Raw genomic sequence first — 20114 nt, 5'->3', positions numbered from 1 at the left:
TGCGAAATGTGAGCCTGGTGTAATTAATTTTCAGCAATCTGTATCGATGTCGGCTTTTGTTTTATTAGGAACAATAAAAATTCTAACGCGGGAAACGTGATTGATATTTTATATGTATAAACTTGATTGAATGTAATTTTGTTGATGTGTTTGGAGAGATTTATTGATTTTTAACCAGGATGGGAGGCTTCCCGAGATGGCGTTTTTCCCAAGTGACAGAAAATAACTGTGGTCATAATTTGTTTGTCATTTGGGGTTGTTATTGAAACCATTTCACAAACGTTGCCATGAAACAAAGTCTGAAACAAAGTTCCTTTGTTGAAGGCTCTAATAAGGACATAAAGCCTCCGATATAAATTCACGTTGCAATTTCCTTTTAATAGGCATTATAAAGGCTCTTGGTGATTTTGACAATGGCATATTTTATATTTGTATTAAAATATCCGTAATTCGACCAACTGGTGAGCTTGATGGGTTCAAATAAGAGATAGAAGTGCGTTTGATTCGGCGAATTGCCTATTGGAAAAACAGTTTTTGCTAATTTATCCAAGGTATTTTTGTGTGTTTATTTTTAATATTCGCACGCTCTTTGAACCTTTCGCATATTTTAAGCTTGACTGAAATAATTATCGGATGTCCTGAAAGCGCTTTATTTTCGTAATCGTAGTGTTTGTTACAGAATCAAATTTCCTAATTTAGCTGAAAAAACGCGTATAATCTGAATAATGAATTGACGTAATTAATAATAATTTAATTGATGATTTGATTGTGTGCACTTAGAATCCCAGTCGAGGATTAAAATTCAAGAAGTCATTTTCCTGAGGAATAGTTTTAACGTTTTCTACTGTTGAAATTACGCTCTCACAAACACTTCAAGCCGAAATACTTGACCCTTTTCCTTCATTATTATGGATATTCGGATTGTCTGAATATTAATAAGAGCTCGCAATTATTGTGCTAAAATTCTACAGTTGCTGTGAAGCAAAAAAGATGCTTTTATTAAAATTTTACATAATTGCATTAAAAACAACACGTTGAATTGTAATTGTAAATATGGATCGTCTCGTACATTACTTTAAATTGCTGGGACCTTAATGAAATTATTTTGAAACAGCGATTCCGGTTTTTGCAAATTGATAAAGACATGTTCCAGGTTGGAATTGACGAAGATTAAAGTGAAGAGGGAACGCAAAGTATTCCTTTGGGAGTTGTCATAAATAAAACGACTTTATTTAAAACCGATATAAATCAACTAATTCATTTAGAAAAATCCATTACAAAGGAACTGTAATTGGGTTCTTTGAATCGTAAAGGCTAGGAAAACTTCAGACCCTCTTCAAGTGTAATAAGCGCCCTTAAACGTCAAAATTCATATTTAGGTCTTCTATAATGGGCGGTTAAACTTAATTTCACAAATTTCTAAACCGTCTCCGTTTAATTTTTTATCGATTTATTTTAAATGCTGCGTTTCGTATGTGCTGCCTCTATTGATCTGTGCAAACCGCATTCTTTTACCCTGCGTGCTTTCGCAGATTTCGACTGAATGCTACATTGTCTGGTAATTTATAACATAAAATAATTGAGGCATTAATAAATCTCCAAAAAATATTTAGGTTCTTCTTCGGCTGCGCCTTCAATCACGTTTTTACCCGTCAGTATTTATGCAATTCGACACCCCCTAATGTCATGCAAATTTATGGAAAGCTTTCAAATTCGAGTGTCTTTAAATCAATATTTTATTCTCGAATGAAATATAAAAATCAATAACCGAACGAACGTGTGTTGTGTGTGTAATCTCAATTTTGGGTTTAAAAATCAATTATTTCAAGCAAACAATATTTATTGGCGGTTTAGCGTCAAAATATGTGCTCAACAAGCAGCTTGTCAACTTTATGAAATTTAAAACTCAGCTCATTTTTGTTCAATTTGATGGCCGTGTCTATCGGTGGAATTTAATTCGGCTTAGGGGATGAATATTATGTGAGAGCTTTATTAAATTTTAGATTTGAATTAAGTCAATTTCAAACATCGACGCCGGGTTTGTTTAATTCTGCTAAAAATGCTTTTGCGTTTTTAATTTGATTTGTGTAGGTGTTTATTTAGCGGAGATCTCAATTAAACCGATGATAAACTCGGATTTTGACATAAATGAAACTTTTGTGTAATTTTTACGTATATGCATATTTCAACCAAAAAAAAAAAAAAAACGAGATAGGCGCGAATTTGACACGTGATTTCACGCGACGCGAATTTCCCGCCAATTGATTGATGGTGGTGTTATATTTTCATAACATGCTGCAATTTAATAAGGTTGTTTTATCCAATAAACAGAAGTTTGAAAACAGTGACACCAGAGAGCTTTCGAAGAAATGACGCTGGCGTATTTCAAACATCAAAATTCAGGCACTGAATATTATAGTAGGGTACAATTTACCCCAATCGATGGTATTTAACAATTTAGCACCCTGTGTTCTTACAACAAAATTTGTTTTTGCCGACTTGGAAGTATTAACGCAAACGATTGCAGAAATTTGCAGCTGAATAAGCGGTAATTTTGAGGGTTGGATTATTTATTCTGGTGGGTGAGGTTGCGTCAAACATCTCGTAATGCACAATATTGTTGGCTCGCACCAAATTATTAATTGTTTATCATGCAAATGAATAAATCCTGTTCGTGTATCGTGTGCAGTGTTTTCCTTGATTTACTGGTGTGATAATAGCAAGGACGCTGTGTGGTACTTGCAAACCGGATTATTTGGACGATATATAAAAACTAAAAACTGGTTTTTAAACAATTTTCCGATTTCATTTATTTATCGAAAATCTGGCATTAATTGAAATTGTCGGGAAACGTCGATGGCTTGTAAAATCGATGTAGTATTGTAATGGAGCTTGCCAATCCATCACTTGATGAATCCAATTTTTTTGTTGTCGATAAGATAAAATTAAGGCTTTCCTCGCTCCTTGAAATTGGAATGACTTTCAAAGCAGTTTTAATACACTTTTTGAGTCTGATATTGTCAATTGATGAAAGTTGACGGCTGGAATAGAATGGTGCAAACCGCAACTTTACACGATCGATAATAAAGCTGAGGCTATTCAAGTTTAAAATTTTTTGTACGAACTCATCTCAGCCCTGCATTTGAGGCACTCCATCGATCCACGAAAAGCGCGTCTTGCTAATAAGAAACATAAAAATTTTAATACGCTGGAGCAAAATATACAATAAATTAACTCACACCGCCAGATCGAATCTATCGCAGGAAAGTTCGAACGATGATTTTAATCAAAGGCCGAATTCTGCTAACGAGTTTTTTAGCTTACGTTTCTTGTTTTCCTTTTCGAACGAATTCGGCCCTTTTTCGTCTGATACTGGTCGAATAGTTGAATTACTCCAACAGTTCGAATTTATAAAAAGGCTTAATGGACGACCACAGATCACAATTTGAGACACTACTGCAATGACTGTGATTTATGGGGTACCGTTTCCTTACCGGTGATGTGGTTTTAGCCACAGAGTTGCAGCCAATTCTCCCTTGCTCCCTGGCGAATAGCAGACAAGGAGGGAAATGTTTATTTTTATTGCAAAACGCATTTTGTTATCTATGTATGTTAGCGAAATCTTTTACCGACTTAGCAATGTTGTCGTCTCAGACCGAGAGATATTTTTGCGGATTAAAAAAAACATGCTTTGGGACAAGCGAACGTTTGTGTATTTTTACGGTAATTGAATGAAAGAATATTCAAAGGAGCAATATTGATGTTTGCATGAACCAGTCTACAAATTTCTTATGATGCATTGGGCTACAAAATTGTTTGATCTTTATACGGATTGAATTCAAATATAGACGCTCTTTTCGAACATCTGGATAAATTCAAGTGAGGCACTTTGGAAGCAAGGATTTTTAATACAGTTAATTGCAAAAACAGGCTAATCGATTGGTACCTGACCACAATTAGAGTGAGTTCTGAATCTGTTTAAATACTCGGTTTCTGAGTTACATTCTATTTACCGAGCGCTGCAGTCATGTTACTGAGTTGAGTATTACTTCAACTAAAAATTAGAACTCCTGAATATACTATTCCAAAGTTGTTTTCAGTTGAGTATATTCATTGGACTATCACCGAAACGCGACGAGACTAAAAACAGCAAAGGTCAGCCTGAATCTGGTCAGGGTCTGCACGGATGCTAGAGTTTTTGACATTTGATGTGTCATTAATTTAAGTCAAAATTTAAAATAATAGCACGGTGCAACGGCACCGGTCTGTTTTAAAATGAAATTTTCTGAATAATCGATTGTCTGGAGCCGTGTAACGCAGCATAAACTCATTGCAGTGAACAATGTCATTTCATAAAATCTTCCTAATTTGCATTTAGCTCACGATCTGGCTAGAATTAATAGCATTTTTGATTGACGTACTTAATTATAGTTCTTAATTAGTTTGTCTCCTGAAATGCATGTTTTGTGTAATTTTTCGGTCCGTACGCGATCACGATTTTTCGATCTTGCCCTAATTCAAATTCTAAGCTGTTCTACACAGTTTGAAATATATGAGGGTAGCAAAACGACAACCGAAGCGATAACTTAGTATTTGGTGGCTGTGACCAATACAAATCTGTCTGGCAAACAATTTCGTGTTGTATTTGTGTTTTAGGTATTTCCATGAAAAATTACGCGAAAAAATTTGACATTTTCAACTTTTGCTTCATGTAATCTCATTCCAATTTATATGAAAATGGGAGATTATCCGAAGCTCCCGTCTTGTAACAAGTTATTAGAAAAAAATGGAGTCGTAACGTAATTATAGCAGACGCGCCATATTTCTCTGTCAAACCCCATGATTTGTTGCTAGTTTGTATTTTAATATAAAATCTTGGACTTTTCTTGCAGATGCTGTTGCCTGTTCGATAAGGCAGTTTGCTTGTGCCAACAAAAAATGCATCCCGATATCGTACGTCTGCGACGGTGACGACGATTGTGAAGACGGATCAGACGAAGGCGTCAAAGAATGCCCAAGTAAGTACTCCATCGATTTTGTTTCGTCTCTTATGAATATAAATTAAACGAAAGATCACTCAACTTAAGAATAATAATCTCAAAGAGAATATCCTCTTCATCTCGGCAAAATTAAAATTTCCAACAGCTTGGATAACACCTCCAAGACATTGTTTTCTTAGCGTTCTCACCGTCGAGGTTTGGTGCGTGCCGTAAATTAATTTCACTAGAACGAGGATTTGGCGAAATTATAACTAGCCTTGTGCTTCCACCACAAGGCAAAAAACCAGTGTGACCCAATCAATCTTGGAATTGTCAAGAGAGCATGTATGAATGGGTTTTATGATTACTTCATTAAACGGAATATCCTCGTACAAACGAGCACTCGCCGGAGAGTTTCACAAAGAGATTTATCAAAAATTAATGCGTAAAGGTATCGATGGGAAGAGGACGGCTTTATCTTCGGGATCAGCCTAAAAGCTAGTAAAATTTTCAGGCGGATGTTTTGACGGATTTTTAGGGACGAGGGGAAATCCGGCATCCGAAATTTATTCAGATTCTTCCGATTAATAGTTCGGTTTTTGCTGGGGAGATTATTAAAACATATCGGAAGAGTATCGGCGAGAAATGGATGAGCCTCCATTCAGGCCCCAGTAAAAGTTTTATGGCGATATCTCTGCGGTTTTTTACGGACAATCTATTAAAATCGCTTGGGGTTTTTTAAGGGCTCGCCGACCCAGAACCATTATTCTATTGACTTGCAGCTGTTTTTAAGCAGCTTTAACGTTAATTGATCGAGGGCTTTGTTTGAGAATGACAAGTGTGTTAATTTTTTTCGAATCTGTGATCTTCATTTATGGCGCTTTCCGACACAAGCTCTGCTGTTGGTTTTAATCAGAATTTATATTCCGTGGTAGTTTTTTCCTACACCACCATATATTACGTGCTTTAAGTGATAGCGTGTGATGTATAACAAGATTGTAAGTTGTTAGGGCTCTCGGAGGACAGCTTGTGTATAGATGGAGCACCAATAAGGCTCACCTATCGGGACACGATTTAATTTGTATTTTTTTATGTATTGTTACCCAGGATTTGCGCAATCCCTACAAGAGTCAATTATCCTAATTACGTATTCCCTTTCCGAGCACAATTTTCGATATCATATTTCCGTAAAATTTTTACTAACAGTATTTGCTTCCGTTCAAAGCGAAATTTTAGAACAGCGAATCTTTGAAGAAGATTAAATAGGAAATGACAAGAGTGTTGTCTCGTTTGAGATCGTACCTTTTTAATATTCCGTCAGAAAATTTATAATTAGAATGTAATCACAAGAAGAGAAATTTCTTCAGTTTCTAACGTGCACAGCTTTCATACCTGAATGCAGGACGAGCACAGAATCTTACAAAATAAATCCTCAAAAGATACATTATTTATTGATCTATTCAAAAATTATATGGAAAAGGGAAAAGAATGGTAGACGCTTTTGAACGATAAACGATTCCGTATTTTATAAATGTTCATTTGATTCGCAACATCTCTGAAATATCTTATTAGCTTTTTCAGAGTTCTTATTTTCTTGTATAAGCTCGTTTAATAAATCTTAAGCAGGCGTATTATACCACCCGGAGCACCGTCCTGCTGAAAATTTTATTAATTGTCACGATGTTTCTGATATCCAAGGTTTTAATGAAAAAAGTTTCAAGGCTCATTTTAAAACAATTGATTACTTAATAACAACACCAGAGACCATATGGGGCTCTGGAGGTCTCCGAATCATTGTAAATTGACATTTAACTTTCCAACAGATGTGTTTATTATTTTAAATAACAAGTTTTTCTTTTGTGACGAATATTGCAGTTTTAAATTGTTTTAAAAATCTAGACGAAATAATTGTACTCATTTAAAAGGTGCAGTTTTATTTTGCGAACTGCTCACTAAGTGCTTAAAATTTCTTTAATAAGTTGTAAGTTTCGTACGAAAATATTTAGATATTCTAATTGAAAGTTGAAGTTGCATAATGGCATTGTGTACAATTGTTTGAAAACACGATTTCCAAGTTTCGTAGTTTTATGTTTGCATATTTCGTAGAACATATAATTTTGTTTCTTCAAACTAATTATGCTAATACACTTTTAGTGTAAAGTTTCAGTGCTATTCACGGTTTAGTTTTGAGGAGCAGTTCGAACGTGTTTTAAGCCTAAACTGTTGAAACGAAAAGAAAATTGTAATTACTATTCAATAGCATAATTAAGATCGTTAGTGTTCTGGAATATGCCGGGAAACAGCGCATAAATCCTTCCGGTTTATTGTAAACGTTAAGGGTTGTCCCATTTATAACCATAGACCACAAAGATTAACCAATGACCTAAAAATATGGCTTATGCCGGCTCTACGATCTTAGAGTACTTAGCCTATGGTGTGGAAAATACGAAACGTAATGTTGGCATTATTTTACCGTAAATTTCAACTTTGAGTTAACTTTTTTGCAAAGCGCATAGCATAGTTCCGTGGATATCTGGCGGCATTTTGTGAAAAAATCGAACGTAGAGTTTTGTAGCATTAACCACCGCCATACCGCTGAGTTCTATGCACGAAACACCCGGAAAGATCCGGCTTCGACCCGAATGCCGACAATTTCAAGCTTACAACTTCAGAAGGGTTGGATTTACGACAAAAATAAAGATATAAAACGGAAGACACCGGAAACAGACGAAGGGTTAAAATCAACGGAACGAAATAAAAACAAACTCGAATCATCAGGAAATTATTTGGTGCTGGGACGCCAAAATTTTTGAACTGCGGAGATAAAACGCGTTGTAATACCTGCTAAGCTATTAGTATTAAAGATACATACACGGCTGTGGTTTGTTCTATTCTGGGATGGCCGACAAAGTTTGTGAATTATTGCTGGTGTGCATTACGTATGAACTTGATTATGCTTGGGTGTAAAAGAGGATTACGACGTAATAAAAAATAAAACGAGGACAATTTATATAATAGAGAAAATTTTGTAAACAACTCAACTGAAAGTAATAGCTCTGTAATAGTGTCTAAAATGTAAGAGGCCTGGGATTTCTGGATCATTTTGTTGAGATCCTGGATCATCCAAAGCCATCCTCACTCGGTAACAAAATTGAAGACGCACTGAAAAGTAATCTAAAACAGATTGAAGGAGTTTACATCGAGTTTTAAAACACTAACAGCGCCTTAAACAGTTGCACATTCGAGAAATCAATCAAGCTATTAGTCTCCACAATTTCGTTTTATTGATTTTGACAGCGAAATCGAGTCGGATTCAAAAGTGATACGTTAACATCGACTATGGATTTTCACCTCGACACGTTCAACATCGGTTTAGTATTAAGCTCTAATTGCCACAGGTCAAAGCTCAGGTTAAATTCTCCTAATAGTCCATCAGTGTTACTTCGTGTAAATATTACCACTATTATTGCGGTTGACACGCATCAATTACTTTCTAAATCAGGGATTCGCAATAGCTGATGACAAACAAAACAATTAATCGGACTCTTTAGAGCGCGTTTCGTTTTTTCACTCGTCCAAATTTTTAATCATTCCCCAAACACAGAAACTCACTTAAATGTTACCCTTTTGATGGACTACAGCACAATTGAACTCATTCAGGGATATTGCGTTCGTGAGAAGTGCTTCTTTTCTTCAAAATAAAATATTTGCCTCCAACATGAAAAAAGACATTTTACAAATATTGACCTAATTCTAGTCGAACCCAAAATATCAACAAGGTGTAAATTTCAATAAAATATGATATGTACGCGGCAACACGATGCTGAAAATAGATAACAGAGTTCTGTTTTTGTCTTAATTTTGTTTGTGTAACGTGTAGGAGTGAGTTACGGAAAACTCTGATACGATCTTTTTCATTTTACTACATTTGCACCTGTAGCTTGGAATATTATCAAAAACCGTATTTTAATTAAAACGTTGCTTAGGGAGAAGTCGAGAACAAGCCGGTTTTAGCGTATTTTTCAAAGGAGAATAGCGCACGGTAGGTATCTTAAAATTTTTATGCTTTTGACTCTTTCCGTGCAAGGGAATTTCAAAGTGAATCTCTCTCTCAAAAAAAACCTCAAGACTTCACTATACCAATAAATAAGGATTTACGATGTTTGTCTTTTATTCGAACAATGGCTTACAAAGAAAAACAAAACAAAATTCGTTTATTTTGTCTTGACACAAACCAAACAATTCACCGAAAGCCGGTGCTCATCTTGATAGAAATTACAACGCTAAGCTAATTTAAAATCAGTGGATTCTATCAAAAAATAGAATAGGCGCAGGATTTATCACCTCGTTGAAATTCAATCGGGCCTGTAACCGGAAGTGAAATTTTGTTGACGAATACACCAGATTTAGCCAGGAGAAACCTATTCAAATAGTGTCGTCTGTAATTGAAAAATATTGCCGTATGAGGGTTGCAATAACTCAATATTGCTCCATCAGGAGGGATAATTCCCATTCAAAAGTATACTCGCGCCAAGGATTAATCAAATATCGGGATTTCGACACTTCTTTCACCCACTCCTGGCGCGGTATTAACTCGGAAATACCGAAATAGAGCTGGGATTTTTTTTAATCCTGCGGTTTTCTTGTTTCGTAATTTATGTTCAGCGATTCGTCTAATCTGTAATTTTACTGATGAATTAAATTTGAAAATTCGGTTTTTTCTTTTGGTTTATCGACATCCGGAGAAAAACAGTCCGACTTTTATAAGTCTCTCGAGACGAAAAGGTTTCTTCATTCTAGCTCAAATCCGTTGGAATTTTTAACTAGAATTTTGAACTTTCGCATTTGTAATTACCGAATAGTGGCTTTGGATATTAGGGAGATGCTCCACTTTTGTTTTAGTTTTGTTGAGTTAGTTCGGAGTTTGTTAGTTATCGATGGGTTACAATTTGATTTCGTTAATTCCATTAAGAAATTAGCATGGTGGGAAATAGTCAATTAAAACTCTTACGCTTGAAGCTCGAAGCGAAAATTGCCTTTCAGAATGCCGAGATCGTAATCTTTCTTACTTCTGATTTTGCTTTGTAAATTTCGCTTGTAATCGAGTTGATCGCATAAATATTAATAATTAGCTTAGCCCTTTTTAGGGCCGATGAATTATTGAAAATGTTTTGTTACTTGACCTTTTCGACGCAGCTGCCATAGTTAATAAGTTCGCTCGATTTAAATTGGAACACGCACTCTTAACAGTGAATTATTGATGCCTAATTTATTCTGCCGAGAATAATACAATTAACACAAATTTTCATTAATTATATATGGCAGAACTCGCGCCATTTTCATTCAAATTGATTAGCATCCGAGCGGAATTGCACTTTCCGAAGCCGCAGGGTTGTTTATTAGTGATTAAAGTCGCCGTTCTTGTATCGGGTGAAATGATCTGTTTGCGCTTATGGTGGGGTCATGATGTCCTGAAATGTTTCTGGATAGTTTGATTATGCAAATACGACGCGTGGTCTCAGTAATTGTGGCCAAATGGACCGGCGGAAGCACTGAAAGGAGCAATAATGCCCTCTTTGGCCGCATAATTGGATAAAAAGTTGAAACCTCGTAGACACATCCGGCTGCGTGTAAATCCAAATAAACGCGGGAATGGGGAATTATTTTTGTAAGTTTCAGAGGAGTGTAAAGATAACGAAGAATAACGCTTTCAAACAAGTCCGATGCGATTCCAGACGCCATTTCTTTCACTCAATGACTTAATCCGCACCATAAACAATTTACACGTACAATTGTACGTCGCTAATGCAGAACTTCCCCAACTGATAATAAACTCCTCCGCTGCGGGCCATTAAAGTTGAATTTTTTTCAAACGAAACTTGACAACATCACATCCCAGATCGATCGATCTGCACAAACCGCGCTTTGCATGCACTAACAATAAACCTTCGACTCCTTCGAGCTGTTTGATTTTAAAGTATGCCATTGCGAAAAGAAGTTTCATCTCGTCAAAAAAGCGGGAATCAAACCTGACGTCAACGCTCTCCAGAGGGTTGTATTTTTTGTTAATTTACCTCTCACTCGCTGCTATTAAAATTGCATTTACTCCACTTGAAGGTTGGGAGTTTTTCAACTTCGCTCTCCTAATCCATTTCTTGCAGGTGGGAACGAGCGACACGACTCTTACAACAATGAAATATTCAAATAGGGACTGTTGTATATTTGAATCTCGTAGTAAAGGTTAATGGTTACTTAATAACTTCAACAAGCAAACATTTTGACTCGATTTATTCAAATATTGGTAATACATTCTTGCGACGAGTGACTTTGCTAATTTAAGATTTACCTACTCATTCATTGCCTAAGACAACAAAGGTCAAACATTTTTGCATTGACCCTGTTTGTTCCAGAATAAAATCATTTAGAATTCTGCATTATCGCAGCAAATGACTTCTAAAGGTGAAAGCAATAATGTTTTTCTAATAATAGAAATGTCCACTATAAAAAGAACAAGTGTTATTTATTTCCAATCAGAAAACTACTGTCCAGTTTTAGACATTGTTACATACCGCAGCTGAACAACTCAATAAAACTTTATTATGAAAAATAATGTAATATTTCATAGAACTCAAACTATGGCACAGAAAACATTTTTATTGCTGCAAAAGTTGCTTCATAATAAATTCAGATGCTGCATGTATTGTTAGTTACATTGAAGGAAACTTTGAAATAAAAGTTTGTATTATATTGCAATAACAGCCAAAGCAATAAGAAACAAATAAATTTTTAAACGTTCCGATCCGCGCTCGTTGTTCTCGCAAATCGTTACCGGTTTCAGAAATTGTTGTGTTTTGGTGGTGTTTCCAAATTTTTGAATTGAGGGGGCGAATGTTGACTTTCTAAAATTCAATTATAGCAAGTAATGATGCAAATAATTAATTTTGGACACGAAAAACGTGGTTGGTCATACGCCAAATATTTATTTGCTTCAGAATTATCTATACATCTCTAAAAATATAAATAATTGGAGTAACGTACGTTGAGTTTTATTTTTAAGATTAAAATTAATACTTTGAGACAACAATAAACCCGATTTTGCTTGTGTATGTTTGTTTTATTTTTATTCGTATCGACTGAAATGTTTTATCTCTAGTTCTATACAACAAAGCATAACGATTTGTTCTACGTATTGTGAACACTGCTGTAACAAATTTCAATAAATCATAATTAGCCATATTAGCCATGTTGTGATATAATTTAATTGATAATGGATTTTGGGAAAGTGGTGGGTGATTTGTTGCTTTTTTCTGAAACGGAACAATGTTAATTAAAAAGAAGGTTGTACATTAGAAAGATAAGGTTGGTGTTTAATTTGGGAAATAAAAACGGAGTAGCAGCGAAATCCATTTGATTTTCCAAGGACTGGATGCTATTATATCCCTAACTTACTCACGCCAGATTTGGTGAAAATCAATCAGCTTTTAGCGAAGTTAGAATGTTTCCTAGATCACGTTCCAAGCTGATGAACGGTGGAAAGAAAAAATGTTTCGTTCGTGAATTATTTACGGGTAAATGTTTGCCTCCAAAAAATTGTTTTCGAATACTGCGTAAAAATAAGTTGTTATTTCGAAGAAGTCTGATTTGAGCGATCGCTTGTTAGAGGATTCCATTTTATTTGGTAGCTATGCAACCAAGCTTACTGAATGTTGTAAAGACTTGTTTAGCAAATTGAATTAAAAAATTTTGAAGTGGAATATCCGTCGACTTTATTTCCGGAAACGAATTAGGTGAGCCGCTATCATGAAAACTTTTGACAGGATGACAAAACCGGCAAAAGTTGCGAAGAAAAAAATTATCAAACTTGGCAAGTGTGACACATGATTCCAAGTTCGGATTTTTGCGGAGATCGATTGGTGTGGGGCCCGTAAATCGTCGGAATTCGCGCGTTAACTTGTGTGACCTGTCGTTTCGCAATCGTGACAATTTTCGAAAATCCCAGCCCGTTTTGCGCGAACTCCTGCTAAATAAACAACCGTTTTCGCTCATCATGAAATATAAACCAGCAACAAGTACACAAGACGCCTGATGGAAATGTAACATTGGCTGCATATGTAATCACGCAATTTTCTCCACATATTCACTAGCAGGGCTTACAAAATGCCCTATTTGCGGGATACACCTCCAATAAATTGAATCTTTGAGAATATACATGTAATAAATTATTTATCAGGCAGCGAGGAGTTCAAAAAGCTTTGACTTTGAGAATTTTTATTGCCATGATTTAACCGTGAAACCCCACGTCTTTAATGTTGATTGACGACTGACACTTATACATAATGCAGAATCCGCAAATCATCAAAGTGCGATGCTCTTTTTGGGGATTATAATTATTCGGCACGATATCCATACAAGTAGGGATTTCAGAGCTGGAAATGCGGCATGACAGGAAATCTCTCAAGAAGATAATAATTTGATAAGAAGCATGCCTTGTTCTGTAGACCCTCGGTAAACACTAGCGCAGCATAAATTATTGATAAACACGTTCAGCTAATTTCCATCCCATTTTTCAGAAGCAAAAAATCCGGGAGATTCATGTAATATTTACCTTAATTACGAAACTGTTCCAACTCTGATTTTACATTTAATACAATATTCAATTCAGCTGCAAATCATTTTTATTCGAGTTATTGAACTGAAATTACAATCACACTAAATTTCAAAGGAAACACTTTCATTTTTGGGACCGTATAAATCAATATATTGAAAGCAGTTTAGTAAGTTCGTGGTAAAGATAACCAACCGTTTTGCGTTTTAATTAACGAGCATTTAGCCTTTAAATAATACTTCGACAATATTATACCGAACAAGTTGAATACTAAGTGAGGTTCTCTAAAGTCTACCTTATTAGGTAATACTGAGCCCGTACTAAACTTCAACATGAAATTAAATTGTCTCGTTATAATTGGCAATAGAAGCGTCTCTTCAAGTATTCTAGAGGTTTATAAAACGTATAAACCATTAGATGTGGTAATGTAATATGAAGACTAAACGGCCCGTCTTACAATCTCTTTGGAGAAGTTAATTTGACAGTTCATGTTAGTGCACTGTAAATTTTACGGACCTACCTCAGAGGCATACTTATTAAAAATCCTTGCTCTCCTAGTACTCCCATCAAAGCATATGCGCACGATGTTTTCCACAAAGGGTTAAGACGGAGTTAAAAACTTACCAAAGAAAACTCATAATAACTTAAAGCACGAACTCACGATTCTTGCAGGACAATGTGAGCAAAGTTTTTATTACATTTTTTCGAGACAGGGAATTTTACATTAGCTGGTCAGTGCTGGTTTAAAATTGACGTTAATAAAGTCAAGGGATGAAATAAAGCAAATGAAAAGATTGAAAAGATTTTAATAAAGAAAAGATTGCTCGGGATAAGATATTACAGATGTCTGCTTCTATGCGAATTGAATATTTAATGCGATTTTCTCTTCTATGAAAAATGTAAAGATTTGAAAGGCACTGTTTTATTTACATCCAATAACAGCGAAGTTTCGCTACGTTTTATGCGACGAGACGAACTTGCTGATTTCGCTTAGAACCTCGCTATTTAAATTCTATTATAATCAATTTTTGACACCACCACGCAACGTTAAGTCTCATAATTATTACGTGAAACTTAATGAAACGTCAGGAAAGAGGATTTCGCGCTTTGTAATTCTCCATCCTCACCTTGAATTTGCAACTAAACGACACTTATCTGCAACCACGCGACGCTAAAATTAACAAAATGGACATCGAAAGGCTACTTTATTAAACAATTTCCGCTAAATGAAGCTAGTTACCGTTTTAACTTACTTTAGTCATTTTTTGCAACACAATGGAGCAAGTTCTATTTCCCCGTGGGTGGCTTATCTCCAGTAAACTAGAACTTAGACATTTGGAAGTATCAAAGACGTGTTACAAACAATGCTGCATACGTTTGGATGTTACAAGTTCTGACACTGTTTCACGTGCTAAATGTAATTGTAGCATGGATATAATGAATTAATTGAACAACTAAATAATGCCAACACAGCTTCTCATGCAGCCTAATCAGTGATTATCCTTGTGGCGTGCCTACTAATAGGAACTGGACTATAATTTTCGCAGCCAATCGTGTAAAAGGCAGCATTTCAAATTAGTATAGATTTTGTGCCGAAACGATTATAATTAATTGTCGTGTTTTAATTAAATTGTGGTCTTAGAGCGGCCCATTTCACTTGTCCTTATATACGGTCGCGGTTACAGTTCAGTAATAGTTTGATCAGCAAGGGTTCGAATGCATAGCCCGATATTCACATGCATCTTGCAATTGACAGCTTTAGGAGCTTCCGCAATAATTGATGACGGAGCTAAAACGATTAGCCACGTAGACACACCCAAATAAATATTTTTTCCTCGCCTTGAAAGTATTAAACGCATTTTGTGACTTGATTTGGTTTGTGCAAAAATTCATTGGGATTTATTGGTTTTACAGCCCGACATAAATGTTGGGCACAATAATTCCTTGTCACGTGAGGAAAATGTTTTGCCTTAAATACATAAATTATTTGTGAAAAATGACAGGAACACAATAGAGATTTATATCGTGTCTTTCAAAAAGTGTAATTGGAGTTAGCTTTGGTAAACATGACGTATGGCCAGCTTTTGCCAAACACCTGACAAATTTTTCACATTCTTTTCACGACGCCAAAGTGTGGTTAAATTGTAACAATTTCTATGACAGTCGTAAATAAAAGTTGTAAACCCTTGAAGCGGTGTATCGTCACGCCATCTGGTTGTTTAAATACTCGGTGTCCTGCCTTAAAGCGATACTGGAGGGAAAAAAGTAGAAAAATGACGCTTTCATATTCGGACCTATATCCGAAGTTTTATTTTCTTCCAAAAGTAAATTTTTGTTCCTGTGATTTTGCGTATTTAATTTGGTGGGATTAGCATGTAAATGGAGTTTTCCGTGTACTTTTTTAGATTAACAACGGGTGAAAAATATCGGCAATCAATTTTTGAAGCGTCATTAACGTTCATTTGTTCTTTTAACCCTAATTCATTGTGATGTCGCTAAAATCGATTTTCTCTCAGTTACAACTACAGAAATAGGGTCGCTTATTTCACAAATTAGTGTAAGTCAGGTGTTTAAAAATTACCCCTCTAGAAAAACAAAGGGAAAACTTCCCCAAAAACATTTCAAAGACTTCAAATACTAATGAGTTGACAAGGAAAACAATGTCAAGAATAAAAAGTAATTGCCATCAAATTAGGGCTTCACCAAATTAACTAGCAATTGAGTTTCGGGGTGACGATTTACAATTTAAATTACACTTAAAATAAGGGAGGCAATTTTACTTAATTGTATTGATGTTTACATCACGAGGGAAGCGCCGTTTTAATTAAAAATTCGACACCACATACGTCTACTTGAGTTTGCAGTTCAAATCAAGAAATATTTTATAAAGCGAGATAATTAATTTCATTTTTAGGATACCTCGAGCACGAAATTTTTGTGCCAATATCGGCACCCTTTACGTGCTGAAAATTCGTCTAAATTAATTTTAATTAATGAACGCTATATTTTCAAGATTTTAGAATTTGTAGGATTATTGCTAAAAATAGAAATAATAAATCGAGTTGGGTTTTATCAATGTATGAAATTCGTGTTTGAAATAGGAATTATTCAATATTTGTCTATAATTAAATGTTAAAATTATTTACACAGCGACTAGCAACTGGGTGTTAAGGGTTGGAAAGGGCATTTGTCATGATTTCGCTCCACCCACGTTTTAATTAAATAGTACGACCAAAGTCGAATAGTCGTTTGAATTTAGTGGAGGCACCTGGAACGAAACGAAAATAAACTCGCTCTCCCATTTAAATATATTGTGCTTTTTGAGATAATTAAGTTTGAAACGTTTCAGGAAACTATTGGAGGCAATTATCTTTGATTACAATCCTTGCACTGTAATTTTTCGATAATTTTCCACAGCCTTTATCTGATATTCATAGTCTTTCGGTTGCATCAGCTTCCAGTTAAAAGGTAAAAAGACATAATTCGCCGTCTGCACCGTGCCTCGCCTTGAAACTGAATTCGATGAACTCTAGATGATGCAATTTTCGCATTTTTACAGCGATCGGCCAATATGGTTTAACGAGTTGCAAATTTCTCAAATAAAAGTTTTAATTCAGCGGCTGGTTTTTTCTTTTCCTTGTTGGGCACCGACTTCCGCGTTCGGAAAGGGACAGACCGCAAAGGATAGCGACATTCCTTCCTAAATTCGACTCGGAAAAGTTTTAACCGTTTGGTCAAACCGAGGCTGAATTACTTTTTCGATTTTTTCGCACAAATAGACTAACAAACCGAGTCGTTTATGCAGTTACTTGAGCAAGAAATAATATTCCGTAACGAGGGTAGGAACGAAAATTAGAACGGCGAATAATTGCGTGAAAAAAGCCGAAAGAGGAGCAAACTCGCAAATGATTATTTATTTCGGTGAACATAAACATTGGGATATTTGCACGAGATGTCAGTGCCCCCATTCTTGTCGATAAATATTATCAGTGGCATGATAAGTCAACACGGGTATTTAAATTTTAAAAGTCTGGAAATGTTATTGGGTAACAAATCGCTCTGACTTTGTGCCAAAATTTTGTATCAATCGATAAACGATGTCTCGTCTTGGACGGATCAAAGGACGCATTGTCGGCGCGTCTAACTATAAGCCTATAGAACCATTAATATACTTTTTGTCGTAATCTCCGAGTACGACACATTACATTGTTGAAACTTCATTACAAAAACTCAGTTAACCCTCTTAAATGCTTATTTAGGTGTGAGTAAATTACACGCAGGGGAAGTTTTAATCTTTGTATGGATCTTGAGCGCAAATTTTGATGTAGGTTGACAACTAGAAAACACACGATCAATAAGGTGAGAATTTTCAAAGTTCCACGTCTCGAGCTTGATACACGAAATTGGCACAAAAGCTAATGAAGTCTATTGTTCTCACTATATTAACAACACAAAAATGGGCTTCCGCAGCACGGCCTTAGATTTTTCGCAGATTTGCGCTGCAAAACCGTTATCGGTTGTGACCTTTTCGTAATTTTGAAGACCCCGAACGCGTGTCTATAAGGACGTATCAATCTACGCATCAGTCTAATAGTTGCGTCAATAGAAGTCCGAGGGGTGTGTCGTAGGCCATAAATTACGCGGACCACGTGGATTTGTGTACAAATTGTCAAGTCAATATGTTGGAGAATTACATCAGATACAGTACGAAAAAGAGCCGGAGGCTGTGAAATGCAATGCACCACTTATACTGTCCATTCAGCTTATGTTTCTGCACTTGATGTGCGCTAAGCGAGTCAATATGTTATCGGTTTGATAGTAATAGGGAGCATACAGAACATCAAGAACCGGAGTACTCCACATCCACACTCAAATTCCTGACAACTCTCGTGGTGTGCACATCAATTATTGTGACAATGGATTTAATCCTCAAAATTGCCATCGTGGCCCTCCTCAACGTCTACGCCGTCACGGCCCTGGTGGAAGGTCAGTTTTTAAAATTTTCGAAAATATTTTTGCAACACATTAGGATAACTGAGCCTATTTTTGACTTGTGTGTCGCAAATCGGTCGTTAAGTGGTGATAAAATCAATTAAATTTTGTTTTTTGCTCCAAAATTAATTTCATTGAGATACAGGGTGTCACGTATCGCTTCACCTCATAGTAAACTTTTATCAGTATTTTCGTTGATTGCCGTAATTAATGTCGGAAAATTTTCGCTTGGCGCCAGAAGATCGTCTGCGATTTCCCTGATTTATTGAATTTTGATTTTGTGTTGGTCGAGACGGGACTTTCATAAACTTGTATCAATTCTATCCAGCTCCCGTTTTATTTCAATGCATAACATACAATTTCACCGGTGCTCTCCGTGTAACGAGATTTCGAATTTTTTGTCCGCACTACATTTCCAATAGATATTTTATTTCCATGATATCAGTTTGGATGCGTCCATTATATATAAAATTTCTAGTGCGAAAATGAGTCGATAAAAGGATTCACTCGGAGTCATTGTCGAGCTAAAGTGAAAACGGATCGGCTAGGTTGGGGGCGGCGGAGGCGGCGGGCATAGGGTCGGAGGTGTCTAACAGACATCAAAGTTTCGTTTGTTGCTTTGTCCAGCAGATGCGGCGTCGTTTTGACAAAAGGTCCTTTTATTTCTTTGGAATTATTAATATAAAACTTCTTCACGGGATAGTGGAAAACTTCACAGATTATTAACAAAAGGCGCGTATTTATTAAGAAAACACTGAAAGCTCGTGTTTAACTGCCGTTTATAAAATTAAAATAAACATTGATCGTGATGCAAATTTGCGTTTGGAAAACACACGTTTGCCGTATTTTTTCATTTATTTTCCTAAAGGAAAATTCAATGTACATGTTGGGAGCAGCATTTTAATTTGCTGTTTTCGCTGATCTAGCCCTTAAATACCCATTTTTTCTCTTCAGTTTTAATGTTACTTAACTCATGTCACTTGTTAAGGAATTCACGACAAGTCAAATGAAAGTGGAGCAATAATTTATTGTTGAATTGCTAATTTTAAATACATAATAAATCATGTAATGTAACATAAGTTTTTCCAGTGGCGGTACATCCTGCCTGCTAAATAGTGTATCAATTAATGGATAAGCCATTATTGGTCCCGTTAATAATTTACAAAGCCGCTAATTATCTGAATGATCGCAACACTGTTTGATGTTTCCTCGATAGTATCTATTTGATCCGACTTTTTACCTCTGATCCATTGACAAAGTTTACGATTATTCCATCAAACTCGGATGTCATGAGCCCCAGTCTCAACTAAGGTAATAGCAGGGGAAATGAGCAAACATGAATAATGACGAGATATCTTGATTTGAATGCGATACAGCAGATATGGGGTTACACCCAAAAATCGTGCAATTAACCGAAGTTATTGACGAAAACGCTCAAATGAAGAGCCCGGGTTTCAGAAACGTAAAGTTTCGCTTAATTCAGATTTGATCGTAATTTTTCCCTCATAAACGGATGAAATTTCAATTAGAAGGATTTA

At 35.8% G+C, this 20114-nt stretch overlaps 1 protein-coding gene across 3 annotated transcripts in view; it reads left to right on the top strand.

The window, feature by feature from the left end:
* The window catches only part of LOC656314 (very low-density lipoprotein receptor), a 37875-nt gene that overhangs the window by 7446 nt on the left and 10315 nt on the right, over nt 1-20114 (top strand). For all 3 annotated transcript variants that reach the window (XM_015984399.2, XM_015984397.2, XM_015984398.2), the window contains exon 2: nt 4893-5018. In XM_015984399.2, coding sequence (XP_015839885.1) covers nt 4893-5018 — 126 coding nt within the window. The remainder of the gene's footprint in view (nt 1-4892; nt 5019-20114) is intronic.

This window comes from Tribolium castaneum, chromosome 10 (genome assembly GCF_031307605.1).
Source record: "Tribolium castaneum strain GA2 chromosome 10, icTriCast1.1, whole genome shotgun sequence".
Classification (NCBI taxonomy): domain Eukaryota; kingdom Metazoa; phylum Arthropoda; class Insecta; order Coleoptera; family Tenebrionidae; genus Tribolium; species Tribolium castaneum.
This window is presented reverse-complemented; position numbering and strand designations above follow the sequence as displayed.